This window comes from Astatotilapia calliptera, chromosome 22 (genome assembly GCF_964374335.1).
Source record: "Astatotilapia calliptera chromosome 22, fAstCal68.1, whole genome shotgun sequence".
Lineage (NCBI taxonomy): Eukaryota > Metazoa > Chordata > Actinopteri > Cichliformes > Cichlidae > Astatotilapia > Astatotilapia calliptera.
This window is the reverse complement of record NC_137442.1, coordinates 12,048,243-12,064,501: the sequence shown is the minus strand read 5'-3', so window position 1 is coordinate 12,064,501 and position 16,259 is coordinate 12,048,243. Positions and strand designations below refer to the sequence as shown.

Here is a 16,259-nt window from a genome sequence, read left to right as displayed (position 1 = left end):
AACCTTCTGAGCCATTTTAACATTAGAGTCTATGGAAGAGTTGGAGCTAGGAGGCTGTGCATTGGTGACATTTATGAAAGAACCATAACACCTAGTACAATAGTAAACACATTGGATGAAAGAGGACAGCCATGGCTACGTTTTGAGGGTAAAATCATACCTGTAGAGCAAACGCTGTGGACACAGCAGCAGTTTTAAAAAAGATTTTAAGATTAATTTTTTTGCTCCTCTCACTCTAGCAGTTGAGCTGTCTCACTCTAGCCCCAACATTCCGTCCCATACACACCCATTATAAACTCTGAAACGGGTGAAAAAACATCATGAAACTTAAACTGGAACTGAAGAAAAAGTATAATAGATATTGAAAAGATAAATACAAGTTGAATAGTTGAATGTCTTGTCTTCGTTTTAAAGTTTGAATGGTGGCTCTATGTCAATGTATGTGGAAGTAGTAAGAGTTTAAAAATGAGTAAGTTGAATGAGGATTTGAAGGGTTTCCCCATTGAAATACATTATAAATTTTTGTTGAATAAAGTTGAATAAAATTAAAAATATAAATGTTAAAAATATGAAAAGTAGAAGCACACCATTCCAAAAGAAGAGGAATCTAACGGTGTTTGAATGGTTTTTCTAAGTTGAACGGTTTTGAAGGAGATAGTCGGCGAAAAACGTACGGAATAGAAAATAATAATAAAGATTAGAAGAACAATACTGTGAATGCTTTTCAAGCATTCACACTAATTAGAAGAAAAATACTGTGAATGCTTTTCAAGCATTCACACTAATAAAGATTCGAATAACAATACTGTGAATGCTTTTCAAGCATTCACACTAATAATAATAATAAAGATTCGAATAACAATACTGTGAATGCTTTTCAAGCATTCACACTAATAATAAAGATTACAACAACAATACTGTGAATGCTTTTCAAGCATTCACACTAATAAAGATTAGAAGAACAATACTGTGAATGCTTTTCAAGCATTCACACTAATAATAAAGATTACAACAACAATACTGTGAATGCTTTTCAAGCATTCACACTAATAATCTGTCTGAAGTGCACTGTGCTCACCAGCCACTTTCCCACCGTTCAGCTGCTGACTAACAGCAAATATTTAATCAGCTATTAGGAGAAGAAGGTGATTTAAGTGACTTTGAACATGGCATTGTTGTTGGTGTCAGATAGGCTGGTTTGAGTATCTAAGAAACTGCTGGTCTGCTGGGATTTTTCCACAGTCATGTGATGTGGTAGATTGGTATCACCTGCATATTAACTCACCCTCAAATTTGCTGTGGGAAATGGGAGCTAATTTAAGAGTGGTTTTTTGTGTGTGTTTCACAGTTGTTGTGGGCTGGGTTAATTGAAGGCAGGTGTTTTGATAACAGTCACGCGCAAGTACACTTATATTCCAAACTGCTGTTATATTTCCTGTCACTCTGGTATGTTATTTAGTCCAGACTTACAATGGTTTAGATTAAAATGTTTATAGCAGCCATTCTGTTAGTTATATAATTAAGATTCAGTTGAATTTCTTGTTATATTTTCTGTCTTTGCAGGCCAGAGCCTACTATATGCTGCAGAGTTGGCTTCCTGAGGCCGGGGTGATTGTGGTCCTACTCTGTAGAGAGTGCTGGGTGTGTGAGGACAACTGTCCCCTGTTGATGTTGTCTATATGTTGAGGGTAGATGATTTGTGGCACGGTTGGCCCCAGCTTTGGAATGTGGTTTTTATCCCTTTGCAAGTGGGACACTTCCTTTTTTATGTGATTAATCTCGTAGCTGGGGTTGTTTCACATTGACCTCAGGGAGTTCATTAATAAATGTAATGTCAGCTCAAACTGGTTTATTGAACAGTGGGTTCATTGTACTCAAATGATCTCCAAAGCCATTAGCTCTCACTCCAATGGGGCACCTTGGGGATGTGGTGGAACAGGATATTCACATCATGGATGTGCAGCTGACCAATCTGCAGCAGCTGTGTGATGCTATCATATCAATATGAGCTACAATCTCAGAGTTATGTTTCCAGCATCTTGTTGAATGTGTGCCATGAAGAATCAAGGCAGATCAGAAGGTAAAATGGGGTTGAAACGAATACTAAAAAAAAGTGTCCCTGTGCTGTAGACTTTCTTGCAATTCACTGGTCGGCATTCATGAGTCATGGAAAGTCAGGTGGGGATGTAAAACCATCTGTGGGGAAAACAAAACCAAAAACAGTACTCTGCTCTAAACTGTATCTGGTTATTTCTGAGAGATTAGGATGCCACAGCACAGGTCATCCTTACAAAAGAAACACTCCAAGCCCAAAAGAGAAAAACCTGCTGATTCACACTGTTTATATGATCCTTAAGAAAGCCTTCACCCATTCATGATTAGTCAACAGTTGAGATGCTAACTTTACTATTTTGTAGTTTATGCATAAGTGACCCATGCGTGAATGGATTAACTTCTTCTAACCCAGACCATCCCAAAGTGTGGGGGCGGTATGAAAGGGGGGGGGGGAACCAAAACGCTTGGACACTGCCAGCACGGGGCGCCCACAGAAACGCAAAGCAGGAGATGAAGCATAGCTGAATATGTTTCCAAACCAACTTCATTCTAAGCCAAAGACTAGAAAATATGGTGAAGCATATCTTCCCTTTGGTTTCACCTGCAGAATTGGTTTTCCCTGTGTCGGGAGCAGCGCTGGGCTGTTCAAATCCCGGACAAACAGTCTCCCACAGCTGTTTATGTTCTTAAACCCATTTTGCACAGAGAAGCATTTTTTGAAAAATGTATTGACAGCAATGTTGAATATTATTACACATGGGGGGGAAAAACAACTACACGTAAAATAATCACCTTGATGCCTCTGCCTTTCTAAATGTAACTGCGTGTGTATTGTAAGCGTGTAAAAACTGAAGATAGTCAGATTAACAGTATTATGTCTCTATCTGCCATTCTGCAATTCATCTCATGTAAACAATAACGTGGCGCTCAGCGTGACGTGAAAAAAGGCACATACCTTTGACGTTGCGTGACGAACTCTGTATTCCTCGTCCACACGTAAACGCAAAAAAAAAAGAGTTTTAAAAAAAATCTCCATTTTCGTTGATTCGAAACGCCGTTTACGTGTGGACGAAACAGCTGCGTTTTCAAATTTCCTATGATGGGATTGTACCACCACCATTATTCATGATTTTTATCGGTTAAACAGACGACATGGATAAAAGGTCAACAAATTTGGCACTGGATTTTTTTTTCCATACACTGTAAAAAAAAAAACGTTGCTAAAACTTAAAAACTCAAGGCAACCGACTGCATTTACGTTTTTAGGTTCTGATGGATAACTTATAATTTCAAGTTTAGGTGATAAGTTGCTTTAGCTAATGTTTTTGTGTTGACAAAATTAATAATTGTCCTTTTTCTCAACTCATATTTTATTGTTTTTGCAACGCATTTCCTAAAGTTTACACAAGGTATTAGTTTTAGTTTTGGCAACGTATTTCCTAAAGTTTACACAAGGTATTAGTTTTAGTTTCGGCAACGTATTTCCTAAAGTTTACACAAGGTATTAGTTTTAGTTTTGGCAACGTATTTCCTAAAGTTTACACAAGGTATTAGTTTTAGTTTTGGCAACGTATTTCCTAAAGTTTACACAACATATTTTTTTTGTTTTGCCAATCAATTTCCTAAAGTTTAGAAAAAGTATCTTTCATAGTTTTCATGAGGTGCTCCCTGTTGTACCAATGAATGTTTACACAGTTGATTTTCAAATAACTTTGTGTTCAAACACAACTGCACCACTGACAATGTTGACTTTTGAGATCAGCCATTTTTAACATACTGACAACATTCAGCCACAAATAAAGTCCTTCCAAAAACACAAAAAAAGTCAAATTTTTGTAACAAATGTTACTCATCCAATTTTAAAGGTGGTGTTGTCAGACAGAATATCAAACCTATCTTGATAGATAGTCACTAACAAACGGATTCAAAACATCAGATGGCAGGATGTGAACAACTTCTATCTGGTTTCCATACAGCAAACAACTTTCAAACAAATTTTTCCACCACTTGTCTTTTAATAGTAATGGTATCAACACTCCAATTTCCTGTGAAGTTCAGTATCGCGCCACATTTGTTATAAAACTAATACAAATGTACCTAAAACCAGATTATAAAATTTTTTAAAACAGCTCAAGTTAGAATAAAACCTTTCAACATTTTATAATAACATGTTATACATGAAATCTGCAATCAGCCATGCAAGCTACATTAAGTAAAGTTAGAACAGAAGACATTGATTCAGAACTTTCTGCACCTTACCGTTTTCTTAAAGACAGAAATTAACTTTTTTCAGAGCAACTTGCCACGAAACCCAAAAACAGTAAATCAAAACAAATTGCCATTCTGTTTTACACAAGTTGCATTTGAGTTGAACATGTTGTCAAATAGGTTAGACTTTGGTTAAGAGCTTGGTTTTGAAGCTTCTTATCCTCTGGGAATAGGTAGATGTCAACTCCATAAAAATGTGTTGCACAGCTTCAAATGTGTACTTGAGTTCTTTGGGAAACTCCATGTTGAGCCCATAAAGTAGGCCAAACAAGTAGGCAAAGGCAGTGGGAAGGTCTGGCAGATCATCAAGAATAATGTCCTCTTCCAAAACAATGGCAGTGTTGACCACTGTGGACTGCGAGTTGGGTCCCACGTAGTCCTCCAGAACAGTGAGGATGCCCACCGTAACACCTCGGGTTGCCCTCTCAACTGGATCTGTATCCTATGCAAAATAAAAAACAACAGTACATATAAGTCTCTGAAAACCAAAACTGAAGATTGAGTAGATTTGCATACTCACCAGACATGTTAAGAAGAGTTTGGTCTCGTCGTCGCGAACAAATATCGGTAACCCTTCCAAACTGATGGTTCGTCGATGCTGGACTATGTTTGAGACCTAAAACAAGGAAATCAAATAAGACTCAGTCTCATTTATAAACCTACCATTTTGTTTTTAAAACACATTAAGTGTTGTTGCTCAAAATACAGCCTTAAGAAATAAGATGTTGAAATGAGTTATTACAGATAATTGGTCATGTTTTTGTCAGTTTTTTTAATTTATTTATTTTTTAAGTAATTTTGATGTGCAACAAATGTAGCACACTTATTACAACATTTATAACAAAAAGTGCCATGAGTGGGATGAGAGTTGAACTGTCTGTCATTACCTGCAATCTGCCAAACAGCGCTGCTTGTTAGCTTGTAATCCCATTCAGGACACACTTTTTGAAAACTAACAATTTTTACATCAATTTAGTAAATATTTAATAAAGTATCTTTCGTTACAGTGGGAACTTCAGGTTCCTCATAAACCAGACACAAATACATTTTTATATATTACCTGTTCATCAAACTTCTGCAACAGGGAATCCATGTCATTGCGGAAAGCAGCTTTTCTAATTCGATACAGCTTAATCAGCCGAAGTGAGTAAGTGTCGAGGGCAGTCATGAAGGTCCCCATGAGATCCTTGGTGGTAATGCGTGAGAATTCCGCACAAATCTACAAAGCAACAAAAAAAAATATAGAAGAAAACTTTTAAAGGTACATTATATAAAAATCACATTGTTTTCAAATTTGGTTAAAAGAGCTTAATTTCAAAACATTTAGTTAGTCTCGGTTGATCTATTGGTCAGGCCTTGATTGGATTTTTTTTTTTTCTTTTAGTGGTAGTGGTGGTACAAATTATAACTGACGTATTAAAAAAAAACAAAAAACAAGAAAAATCTGATCAGCAGATTTTACAGTAAGTCTATAGAATACCTAATCAAATGTTGATAAGACAAAATAATGGTTTCAATTGTTACAGGATGTATTGCAGAAAAGAAATAAATCAATAAATTGTATTTTAAATTCATTGAAAAAATTCCATTAATTTTATAGTTATGTAGAAATGAAGTAAGAATAACATCCTGTGGTCAAATTTGTATACTTTCATAACACGTAAGTGACTTTCTCAATCCTGTTCTGTGAGTTTCATGGCTGTTGCCCGCTAAGGGTCAGCACCAAAAGATTCTAGATGCCCAGTGAAGACAAGTCATTGCGGCGACCGTGGTTCAGGGGGTTGGGAAGCTCATCTGTAACCGGAAGGATGCTGGTTCTATCCCCAGCTCTCTCTGTCCTGGTCGTTGTGTCCTTGGGCAAGACCCTTTACCCCACCGCTTACTGGTGTTGGCCAGAGGGGCCAGTGGCGCGATATGGCAGCGTCACTTCTGTCAGTCTACCCCAGGGCAGCTGTGGCTACAACTGTGGTTTCCCTGCACCGATGTGTGAATGTGAGAGTGAGTGAGTGAGTAGTGGAATTATAAAGCGCTTTGGGTGCCCAGAGAAGAGCGAAATAAAAGCAATCCGTTATTATACACAGCAAGTTGACAAGTAAATAGATTTCACTTCAATAGAGTTCATATTTTTAGAGCCAAGTATTTTTTTATATTTTATTGTTCTGCATTGTTAGCTCAACGGTAGCCTTCAACCTTTTCTACAAGATATTGGAGTGATACAAACAGATGCTTCTCAAGGGCACAAGAAATGGAGCTCACGTTCATTTACTCACCCAGACAAGTTTCGAGGCATTTGGAGTTGTTCAGAAGGAATTGTAAAGGTCCTATATCATGTAAAATCAACTTTTTGGAGCTTTTAAACACATTTTAATGTTATTTCCTTAGATTAAAATCCCTCCAGAGTGGTTTTTGGCTTAATTCAGGCATTTCTTAGTTGTCTCAGTGAATCCTTTCCCCATAACCGTGGCTCAGCTCTCTCTTGCAAAACGACTGACTCGTAACATTGGGATTAAAATTTCTTTCTAACAACTCCAAATGCCTTGAAATTTTTCTGGGTGAATAAATGAACGTTTTCAATTTTAGAAATAAGACCACACTGGGGAAAAAGGGAAGAAGAAAAAAACGGAAGTTTTCCTTTAAATATTTAAGAGATTATCTTACCTGTTCTTTCAAGAAGAGAGCTGGCCATCTGAGCTGCATTTCCTTGACCAAGGGCTGCATCTCCACAACTTCTTTCCTCCTGAGAGAGAATGTGATGTCCATCTTTTGGGTGATGAGTGCCATGTTCTTATCCCTCTTCTTCACCTTTTGGTTCTGTTGAGATAATTAATGGGTTGGTTTTGAAAAGTGCATCATTTATATTTTTAATTACATCATCATCTGCCTCAATGTTCTGTTAAGCAAGCACCTGTTTGATTCTTTGAAATGAATGAACCTGAGAAAATTTTAAAATGTCACTAATTTCCTCAATAATTCTCTGCAAAGCACTTTTAGAAACATGTAACAATGTTTGCATGCATAGAAAAAGTCTAGCTATTTTATGTTCAAGACATTGGTAATCTACAAACTCATTGTCCTCTTTATCACTTGATGCTACACCTGAACCACTTGGTAATGTCTCTGGCTCCTGAGAGGTATTTAAGGATTTATCAGGGGAGCTACTTTCACTAGGACATGCATTTGCATGAGAAATCAGTCTAATACAGTTTTTTATATCTTTTGAGTTTTTGTGCTTTCTGCTTGTGTGTGACGTAAAGGTTGTTAAATTGTTGGTAGCATAGTCACATTTTTGGAAAGGACAGGATACAGTCTGATTTTTTTAAGTGCCTTAAAATATGTGAAATAAATGTATGCTGTGAGCAGTTTTCCTTAAATTCACAAAAATCACAAAAAAATGTTGAGATCTCCTGCCTTTTCTTAGCCCTGTTGTGTGATCTGCTGAGGTGAGACTTCAATGCCCCTCGTGTCCTGAACGAACAGACGCAGTCACTGTAAACACAGGGCAAATGAAATCCTCTTCTATGTCGTAGCTGGTGATGTCTTAAGAGTACTTCTTGGCTTGAACAGACAAAAGAGCAGAACTGGCACTGCATACAAAAGCTATAATGAGAAGAGAGGAGAGGACAGTGTCAACAATTCAAAAGAAACCTGAATTAATCTCAAATTACCAAAGTTACATTACCTGATAATGTGTTTGGGGCGGGGGGCAGGCACTCCTGTTCTGATTCCTCTCCTTACCAACTCCTCATCAGTCCCTCATAAATCAGGACAAGCAGTGGTCTGGAGTTGGCTTTTAATTCTCTAAATAAATAAAAATAGCAATTAGTTTTAAAATAAAATACCAGCTTCCTGACATTACTTAAGAATTTTTTTGGCTCACTAAAGTGAGCTGATTCTGCCTTGTAAAATGCCATGTGAAACACAGTAAAACAAATAATTTACAAAACATACATTACATCAAATGTTTAATTTATTTAATTTATTATTAACAAATTGTATTCTACATGGAATGCACCAACAGTATACTGGGATGTATTATGTAAGCCAAGGATAATTTTGTGTGATTGGTTTTACAACTTAGAATGACAAACATTGGATTGAGAGTATGAGTGGGATAAAACTCCTGAAGCATCTGTTTAAATTATCAGTGCATTTATTAATGGTGCTCCATAAATAAACCAAAACAATGTTGTTTTGTGCATAACAAAAAGCTCACAATTGTGCAGTCAAAATGTAAAATAAAAGATGCTGAGCATAATAACAAAGACAGATTTTGCAGCTGCTCTGTTTCCAAGTTCTACTGCGCAACTGACAGCCTGGAGTTTGAAATTCTCTTTGTAACCGTGTCTCTTACAGGTGCCATTTATGGTCCTTACACACATAATATGGTAATATTACGTTGAAGCAGAGTACGTATCACTCTGCGAGGCTCCTCGGTAGCCGTAATGCTCCAACAATCCATCAAGCAGTGCAGCTTCATAGCTTACCAAAGTCGTACCAAAACATTTTTTGACATATTTTTTTAAGCTGTGTACCACATAAAATTGGTTCGAGGTCAGTAAGCACAACCAGAATTCATACATAAGGCAGACTGTCGATTTTTGAGATGAAAGGATTTTAGGCCGTGCGTCAACGCGTTAGCCCGGTTAGCTCACTAACGCCACCCAGCCCCACGCACGGGGTGATCCGCGGTAACTAGTTAACGGAGATTTGCCCCGTTAATGCAGTTATGGCATTAACTTTACGCTGACAGCACTAAAATAGTCATCTTCAAATGTTTTCTTTTTACCGACCAGCTCCTCTTTGATAGCTGCCGTGTCCATCTTGTCGTTGCCTGCAGGTGAAGCGATGGGGGAGGGGGAGTTGTGTTCAGTGAAGGAGAGAGGCGGAGTAACACAGCGTAGAGACAAAAGTGGACGAAAGAGAGGCAAACTTGCGGCTCCACGAGTATAATGATAATGTAGACTACATCGATATAAACTATATTGTCACATCTCATATTTCATTTAGTGGAGCTCGCTGGCCATGAGGACTCCACCACCCCGTTCACACAGAAACTAAAGCACACATTTTATTGGCTAGATGTGATTCGAACAAATTAAACAACATGGCAGCAGGCGCCCCCGAACTTTATTTTATTTTATTTAAATAGCGGCGGGGGGTTGCTGCCGTTGGTCATGAGTGAGCCAGCCTATTTTGTTTCGTTCGGTGGTATGGCGGCCACAGACTGCACTTCATGAAATACGCATAGGGGGTGTCGCGGAGGCTTGTCAGATATGAGCGCGCCTCTTTAGTAGCGAAGTTTGTCGGATTTTCATTGGTTTGTGACATGGAATCTTAAATGATATAGTAAACACATACCCATAAGCCACAAGGCTTCTTAGCCAAGAAAGTAATGCTATGCTAAGTTTCGGAAAAATACGAAGAACTTCAGTTGTGATATTTCTAACAGACAAATTGAGACTGTTCAAACATATACTGTCTGATATAATAAAAGAAACATTACTTGCCTTTAGAAACTTGAGATGAACGATCTATCCAGCTCCTAGCCTCACGTTCTCATTAAGGCAGACGGGCAGGTGGCTTTCAGTCCTTGCAAAAGCGCAAAGTAGACCCCGTAGCATCCAAAAATATGAGATGCGCATGCGTACTCAGGCACAGAAAGGCGCCAACAGCTTCAACTCATGTAAAACTTGAATTCATTCATTTTGCCAGCAATAAATTTAATCTGAGACCAACTTTTGCTCCAAAACGTTAAATGATTAGTTGAAACCCTTAATGTATTTGAGTTTATGGGCCAACTGAACTTTTATTGTTGAATTGTGAAAGAAATGACTGTAAGCTCAACAACTGCAAGTTTGATTTTTTACAGTGTACCACACTTCGCAAGACTGGATGTAGCGATGTGTTTCCCTATTATAAATTAACAGATTTAACAGGCAACAGAAAACAAAACAAAGAAAATTAAAAAGAACCTGGAGTAAGATTGTTATACTTAACAGCAGTAAATGTATTTTTTAAAGACCATTAATATGGAGTTGTCACTGAAGTTGTGCAGGATCTCTTTTTAGATTTAAAAAATTCAAATATTTTCAATATTTGGAAATGTTCCTGCTGTTTTTTTAGCACATTATTTTATTTAGTAAAGATTTCACCTAAAAAAAAACATCTTATAGCGAACTCAATGTAAAGTTTAAGATCTAATTAGTATTGTCTGTAGGCATTTTTATAAGAAAAAAAACTTCTGAATAATCCAGGCTCCTTAAATTCTATTATAAGTATGCAAATTTTAATCAGAAGACCAGAGAAAGAAGCCACACTGATGCTATTTATTTATTAAATTTCATTTCAATTATTGTTTGATTTCAAAGCAAACAGGATAAATCACAGGAGATAATATACTGATTAACTATGGATTCAAGCAGTTTGAGTATTGAGGCATATCACAAAGAACTACATCTCCCAGAAGCTCCACAGGGAGGCCAGGAGAGCAGCAAAGAGAGCCACAGTGAGTGGGAGCTGGATGGAAGTGGCTCCGTTACACACGTCTGTGTTACAACACTGGAAAGAGGTGCTGTAGGCCACACTGAGGATGGAGCCGTTCACCGACGCCCCGCACAGATCCGACTCCAGGCAGCCGCGGGTGTGCAGCTTCAGCCCCCCAGCAGCGCTGAACACTGCAAGGACCGGAAGCAGATGATGAGTAAATATGTAGCGCAGTTTTATCTGCTCCCTAAAACAGCACCTGCTGTTCTGTTTCATAAACCTTCTGGGAAACGTTTTTTAAAATAAAAGTGCAAAACTTTCAGTTAATACCGGCTGATTATCAGCTGAACCTTCTGTCTTCCACAGCCTGAAACCTTATAACTTTAAAGGGAACCTAGTTTGTTTAATTAATGTAGACTGTTTCAAAGGTTCAGACTGTCCCATGGTAGCATTTTGTCAGGGGGCTGAACCAGTGACACAGCATTTTATATTGTATTTTTTATTTCTTGTGTTATTTTTAGTTAAGGTTTGTTATGTTATCATCAAGGTCCCTTTAGTTTTGAGTCTTACCAAAGTTGTATCTAAGCACATCAAACATTTACACACTCAAATTCCGATGGATACATCGGGGACAACTTCGGGGCTCAAGTAGCCTATACACTGTGACTAAAGGAGCCAGGGGATGGAAACTGCCAATCTTCCAGTTCCTTTCAGGCGGTATGAACTCTGGGTGTGAACAAAAGGAATGCATAAGTTGCTTGGAGGCATTTAAATAATTATTGGCAAGTGACTATGACATCTGCCTCTTGAAATGGTAACTGTGTTAATATTTTCAAATAGTTCCTGGTATGGACGTTTGTTTCCGCCACAGTAATTTTGTTAAAATTTACAGATAATTACTCCAATTTTTGTGCCTTTTTGATAGCAATAAGTTATTCAGGTTATTCAGTGGTGGAAACAAGCTTCCATACGACGTCAAGTTTTCTGATCTGACTAAAATTTTCTTTGGCTAAAGTTTTTTGGTTTTGTTTTTTTTAACACGGAGCTGCTGAACACCCAAAGATGTATCTCTGTTTTGTACTGAGCTTTAGTATTTGACAGGCAACCCTAAATTTTTAATGTAATAATTTCACCTGAAATATTTGATTTTGTTCAATCAACCTTTGTCATTCGAACAAAGACGGAAAGTATTTCTGTTTTTCCTTATGTGTTTCCTCAGTTCTGAGCTTTCTCTGTCTGAATATCTTCACAATAGAGGAAAAAAAGTTTCCTTACGTGCATCTCCTGTGAAGCAGCTCTGATTTGTATTAGTACAAGTGACATCTTTTGATAGGAAGCATGTTCCAAAGATGCCAATGGGACACTGACGACAGGTCAGGCATTGTGCTGTGAAGTGGGGGGAAAACAGCAGAGGGATCAGGTTTCAGTCAGTCCACAGTTTCATCTCTTTGCCTCTGTTAATAGTGGAGGAAGCATTTCCCCAAAAACAAATTAAAAAATACATCACAAAAAAATGTATTTTACAAGTAAAAGGTTCCACAATGAAAGAAATACAGTTAAGTAAAAGATCAGACAACTGAGAGCAAAATAGACCCATAAGTGGCTTCATTCAGAATGCCATAATGGAGTAGTTTTTAAACTTATGTTGTCTTTGTGCAATCTAAGAATTCAACTACTTTAACTACTTTATCACTTTTAAAGTCTCTTCTTAAAATTTTCTTTAACAAAAAGACTTTTTAATAATTACTTTTTAAAAGCCCAACCTTTTCTGTGATTTTATTTTATTTTTTAAATGTCTTTCTGTAAAGCGCTTTTATAACTTTGTTTAAAAAGTTCTGTATAAGAAATGATGATGATTATTATTATTATTATTATTACTTGTTTGTTATTTAATTATTAAATTTTTATTTTGCGTTTTTAGTCTTAAATGATTAGAAGATATGTTTCCTCGTTGAGAAATGATGAGGAACTTTTTAAGGAATCAACTGTAAAGTCCACAGGACCAAAGCTGATTTCTGGCTTTTTTCCCTCCCCTGAACATCGATGTTCAGGAACAATCATTTCCTTATAGCCGCAACCTAAAAGTTCAGGTACTTTTAAGTTGGGTCACTTACAGTTCTCTTATCTCAGCCCGTGTATCTCAGTCATCTACAACAAAAAATATTGTTGAGAATAAAGTAGAAATTTTGAGATTAAACCTGAAATTCTATTTTGAGAAAAACGTAGACGGAGATTACAGAGGTTTCAAGACAAACTGAAAGTGTATATGAGATGGTGGAATCGTACTTCAGAATAAGTGTTAGTTACAATGTGAAATATTTGTCTTTTAGGACATAGAAACAACGTGTTGACAAGTACATTTATGCTCAAGGGATGACGCAGAAAGCCAGATCTGGTCAGAAGGAAAGAAAAACCACACAAACTTGGAAGGGCTGGTCAGTGGACAGATGTGCAGATATCAGTGCAGTAAAGAGGATGTATGCTGAATCACGAGACACGATAAGACAGCTGATTAATTTGTTTCGTGACTCATCTACACAGGGCATATTTTCTTTCTTAATGTGACCCTAATAATCATATAATTATAATTATCTCATTGTTCTGAAGGCAGGGCTGTGATGCAGTTTTCTGCCTCGCCACTAGAGGGCGCGACCGTTTTGTGAGTAATGTTTGACTGGGATGAAAAATGGTGTTCAGGGAGGCAGTGTGAATCACAAGTTATGCTCGGGAGCAGTTTATGTGGGTTCAATGAGAGTGTGCGTCCATAAGACTGAACCACACACACACACACACACACACACACACACACACACACACACACACACACACACACACACACACACACACACATACCCACACACACGCTAAATCTGCCATTAAAGAGCTGAACGATCATCCCCTGCGATCACCACCGTAGAACTGAACCTCATATCAGAAATCATCATAACACTCATAGTCAATATAAGTCATCTATTTTCTTACTTTAATTCTAAAATCTGGGATGTTTTGAATTTCCTGGGACTGCTGGTGGTCTCTGGTCCAACATCCAAAATAAAAACTGAAATATTATGCTGTGATGTTACGGGTATTTTAAAAGCAGTTTGGGAATCCACCACTTGCTAAAAAAAACCCCCCAACCTCTTAATTTTGATGCTTTCTGTAACTTACCTGCTGCGATGAAGGCACCCAAGACAATTGTCGCTTTCCAAAAATTATTCATCATTCACACAAGTCTTCTTAAAATAACTAGGTTAGGTCCGAGTTACGTGTGCGTGTGTTAGGTGAATTTAGAGAAAACAATTTGCAACATTTAAACAATGGCTTGACTTAAAAGGAACATGCAGGAATGTAGTTTATCAGGTTTTTTTTGTTCCAACAGCAACTCTCCAGCCAATTATCTAAAACGTCACAAGCATTCACAGGAAAAAATTAAAATCAATTTCTCAAAAGGTAATTAAGAGCACAAACACCTTTTAGTATTTGTTCAACAGATTTCATGGACTTTAAAATGCTAACTGTTAATACTAATTACATCTTTTCTATTGTGTATTCACTCATTTCCTGCGCTACATCATAAGTGCAGTAAAACAGATATTCTGCACAGAATACAGAAGTTTAGTCAATGAACAAAGTAAAGAAACAAAACAAAACCCTGCATTAAAAACAAAGAAGAAGTTATGTCTTGATGCATGCTCAGTCATCCAGGTAAGTAAATCCCAAAAGATTGACTGTTCATCTGGATGTAGCCATTCCCCAACTCTCTGTGAATTTCCCAACCCAATTTCCTTTGGGGTCAACCTTCAGGATCAATAAAGTTTTATTGAATTGAATTGAATTGATTAGTGGTTTTTGATCAATGGTCATGGGAATTTGCATATGAATGATCAATGAATCGACCTCACGGCACATTGTTCATTCAGGGGGTTACAGTTTCAGTCATTGTGCGAAGGTACTGTTTATAAGATTGGGGAAACATGCAGTCAGCTTAGACTGAAGAAGTCACTTGAATGAGTGACGCAAAGTTTCTCCCACTGACAATGCTACTTCCAGATGAACACAACCAACCTTTTGGGAAAGAAGAAAACAGTTTTTATTTTTGCTGCTTGTTTTTGCCTTCAGAAGGCCCACGGGCTACAGACGGCTGCCAGGCATGCGCCCAATGCAGCGGCGAGAGGAAGGTGGGCAGATGAAGCTCCGTTACATTGGTCGGTGGTGCAGCACTTCCTAGTGAGGGTGTAGGTGATTCCCAGCAGGGATCCTTTTTCTGTTTGGTTGCAGAGAGACGAAGACACGCAGCCCTGATTTTGTAAAGTCATCCACTTACTGATGTCAAAGTCTAAAAAGAGGAAAAACAAGCATGATTTTTACAGATTATTCTCAGATTCTACTTTATTCCACTGAAGTCTAAGTTGTGTAAGGTTGTTCTGAGATTCTGAATGATTTGCCCTTTTGGATACATTCATAAAGACAATCAGAAAAAATGGTTGCAGATTGCTGGATAGTAACCACTGTTTTAATCTTTCAGCATTTTTGTATTTTAACTTATATATTTGCTTCATAGGTGGTGCTTTTTATATTTGTTTGGCATGTGAAAAATTGCAGGCTTGAGTGCAGCTGGAAACATAAATCCACTTTACGGTGGCTCAGAAAGCCGATCATGCCTTAAACCTGCTTGGCGATCTCTTGTGACATGAGAGCAGCTGCAACCTTATTTAATGTTTTCATTGTGAAATATTTAGGCTCAAATAAAAGTAAGAAATTATGAACAATTAAAATGGTAAATGGCCTGCATTTGTATAGCGGTTTACTTAGTCCCTAAGGACCCCAAAGCGCTTTACACTACATTCAGTCATTCACACACTGGTGATGGCAAGCTACATTGTAGCCACAACCACCCTGGGGCGCACTGACAGAGGCAAGGCTGCTAGACACTGGCGCCACCGGACCCTCTGACCTCCACCAGTAGGCAAACATGGGACTAGTGTCTTGCCCAACAAGATTTGGCATGCAGCCAGGAGGCAGCCGGGGATCACACCACCGACTTTCTGATTAGTAGCTGACCTGCTCTGCCACCTGAGCTACAGCCACCAATTACCTTGGAATTGTAAGATATTGGAGGGGTATGTAAGAAAAAACAAAGGTTTTGGGACAAAATCTCAGTGAATCACCGCCTTATCGTGTGAGAGGGCTTTGTGCGTTCCAGTGATTTCAGGAGGTTTGTTGTCAGGGCTAATTTACCCCTGGTAGGGTCTCCTAAGGCAAATTGTTCCTGACAATAAACTATTGAGAAAGCACCCATGGGTCCCACACCAAGTTAATCTCGGGGTAGGGGATAGAGGGCAAGTGGCCTCAAATTGATTTTGGCAAACCATCAGGTGACTCAGGAGGAAGCAATACTCTTTCACACTGTGTGCAATGGGGGTGATGTGCTGCTGACTTCAGGTGGTAGAAAA

The 16,259-nt window shown here is 38.0% G+C and overlaps 1 protein-coding gene and 1 long non-coding RNA gene across 5 annotated transcripts; one reads left to right on the top strand and one right to left on the bottom strand.

Moving 5' to 3' along the window:
• The first annotated feature begins 1,335 nt into the window (after positions 1-1,335).
• Positions 1,336-1,844, top strand: LOC145423416 (uncharacterized). The gene is made up of 2 exons (XR_013904460.1): positions 1,336-1,446; positions 1,564-1,844. It is a non-coding gene; the product is annotated as an uncharacterized LOC145423416 (long non-coding RNA).
• Positions 1,845-3,800: 1,956 nt separating this feature from the next.
• LOC113021932 (uncharacterized) lies at positions 3,801-14,924 on the bottom strand. Of its 4 annotated transcripts, none has more exons than XM_080295833.1 (9): positions 13,975-14,924; positions 12,082-12,192; positions 9,114-10,997; positions 8,003-8,121; positions 7,732-7,920; positions 6,982-7,134; positions 5,384-5,542; positions 4,844-4,939; positions 3,801-4,765 (listed from the first exon to the last, which is right to left on the bottom strand). In XM_080295833.1, exons 6-9 carry the CDS (start codon positions 7,102-7,104, stop codon positions 4,445-4,447), a joined length of 699 nt encoding a protein of 232 aa, XP_080151959.1. In that variant the 5' UTR covers positions 7,105-7,134; positions 7,732-7,920; positions 8,003-8,121; positions 9,114-10,997; positions 12,082-12,192; positions 13,975-14,924; the 3' UTR covers positions 3,801-4,444. The 4 variants fall into 4 exon arrangements, with proteins under 4 accessions (XP_080151959.1, XP_080151960.1, XP_080151961.1 ...); XM_080295834.1 differs by having other exon boundaries at positions 9,831-10,997; XM_080295835.1 differs by having other exon boundaries at positions 8,003-10,997; positions 12,082-12,260.
• Positions 14,925-16,259: the final 1,335 nt, after the last annotated feature.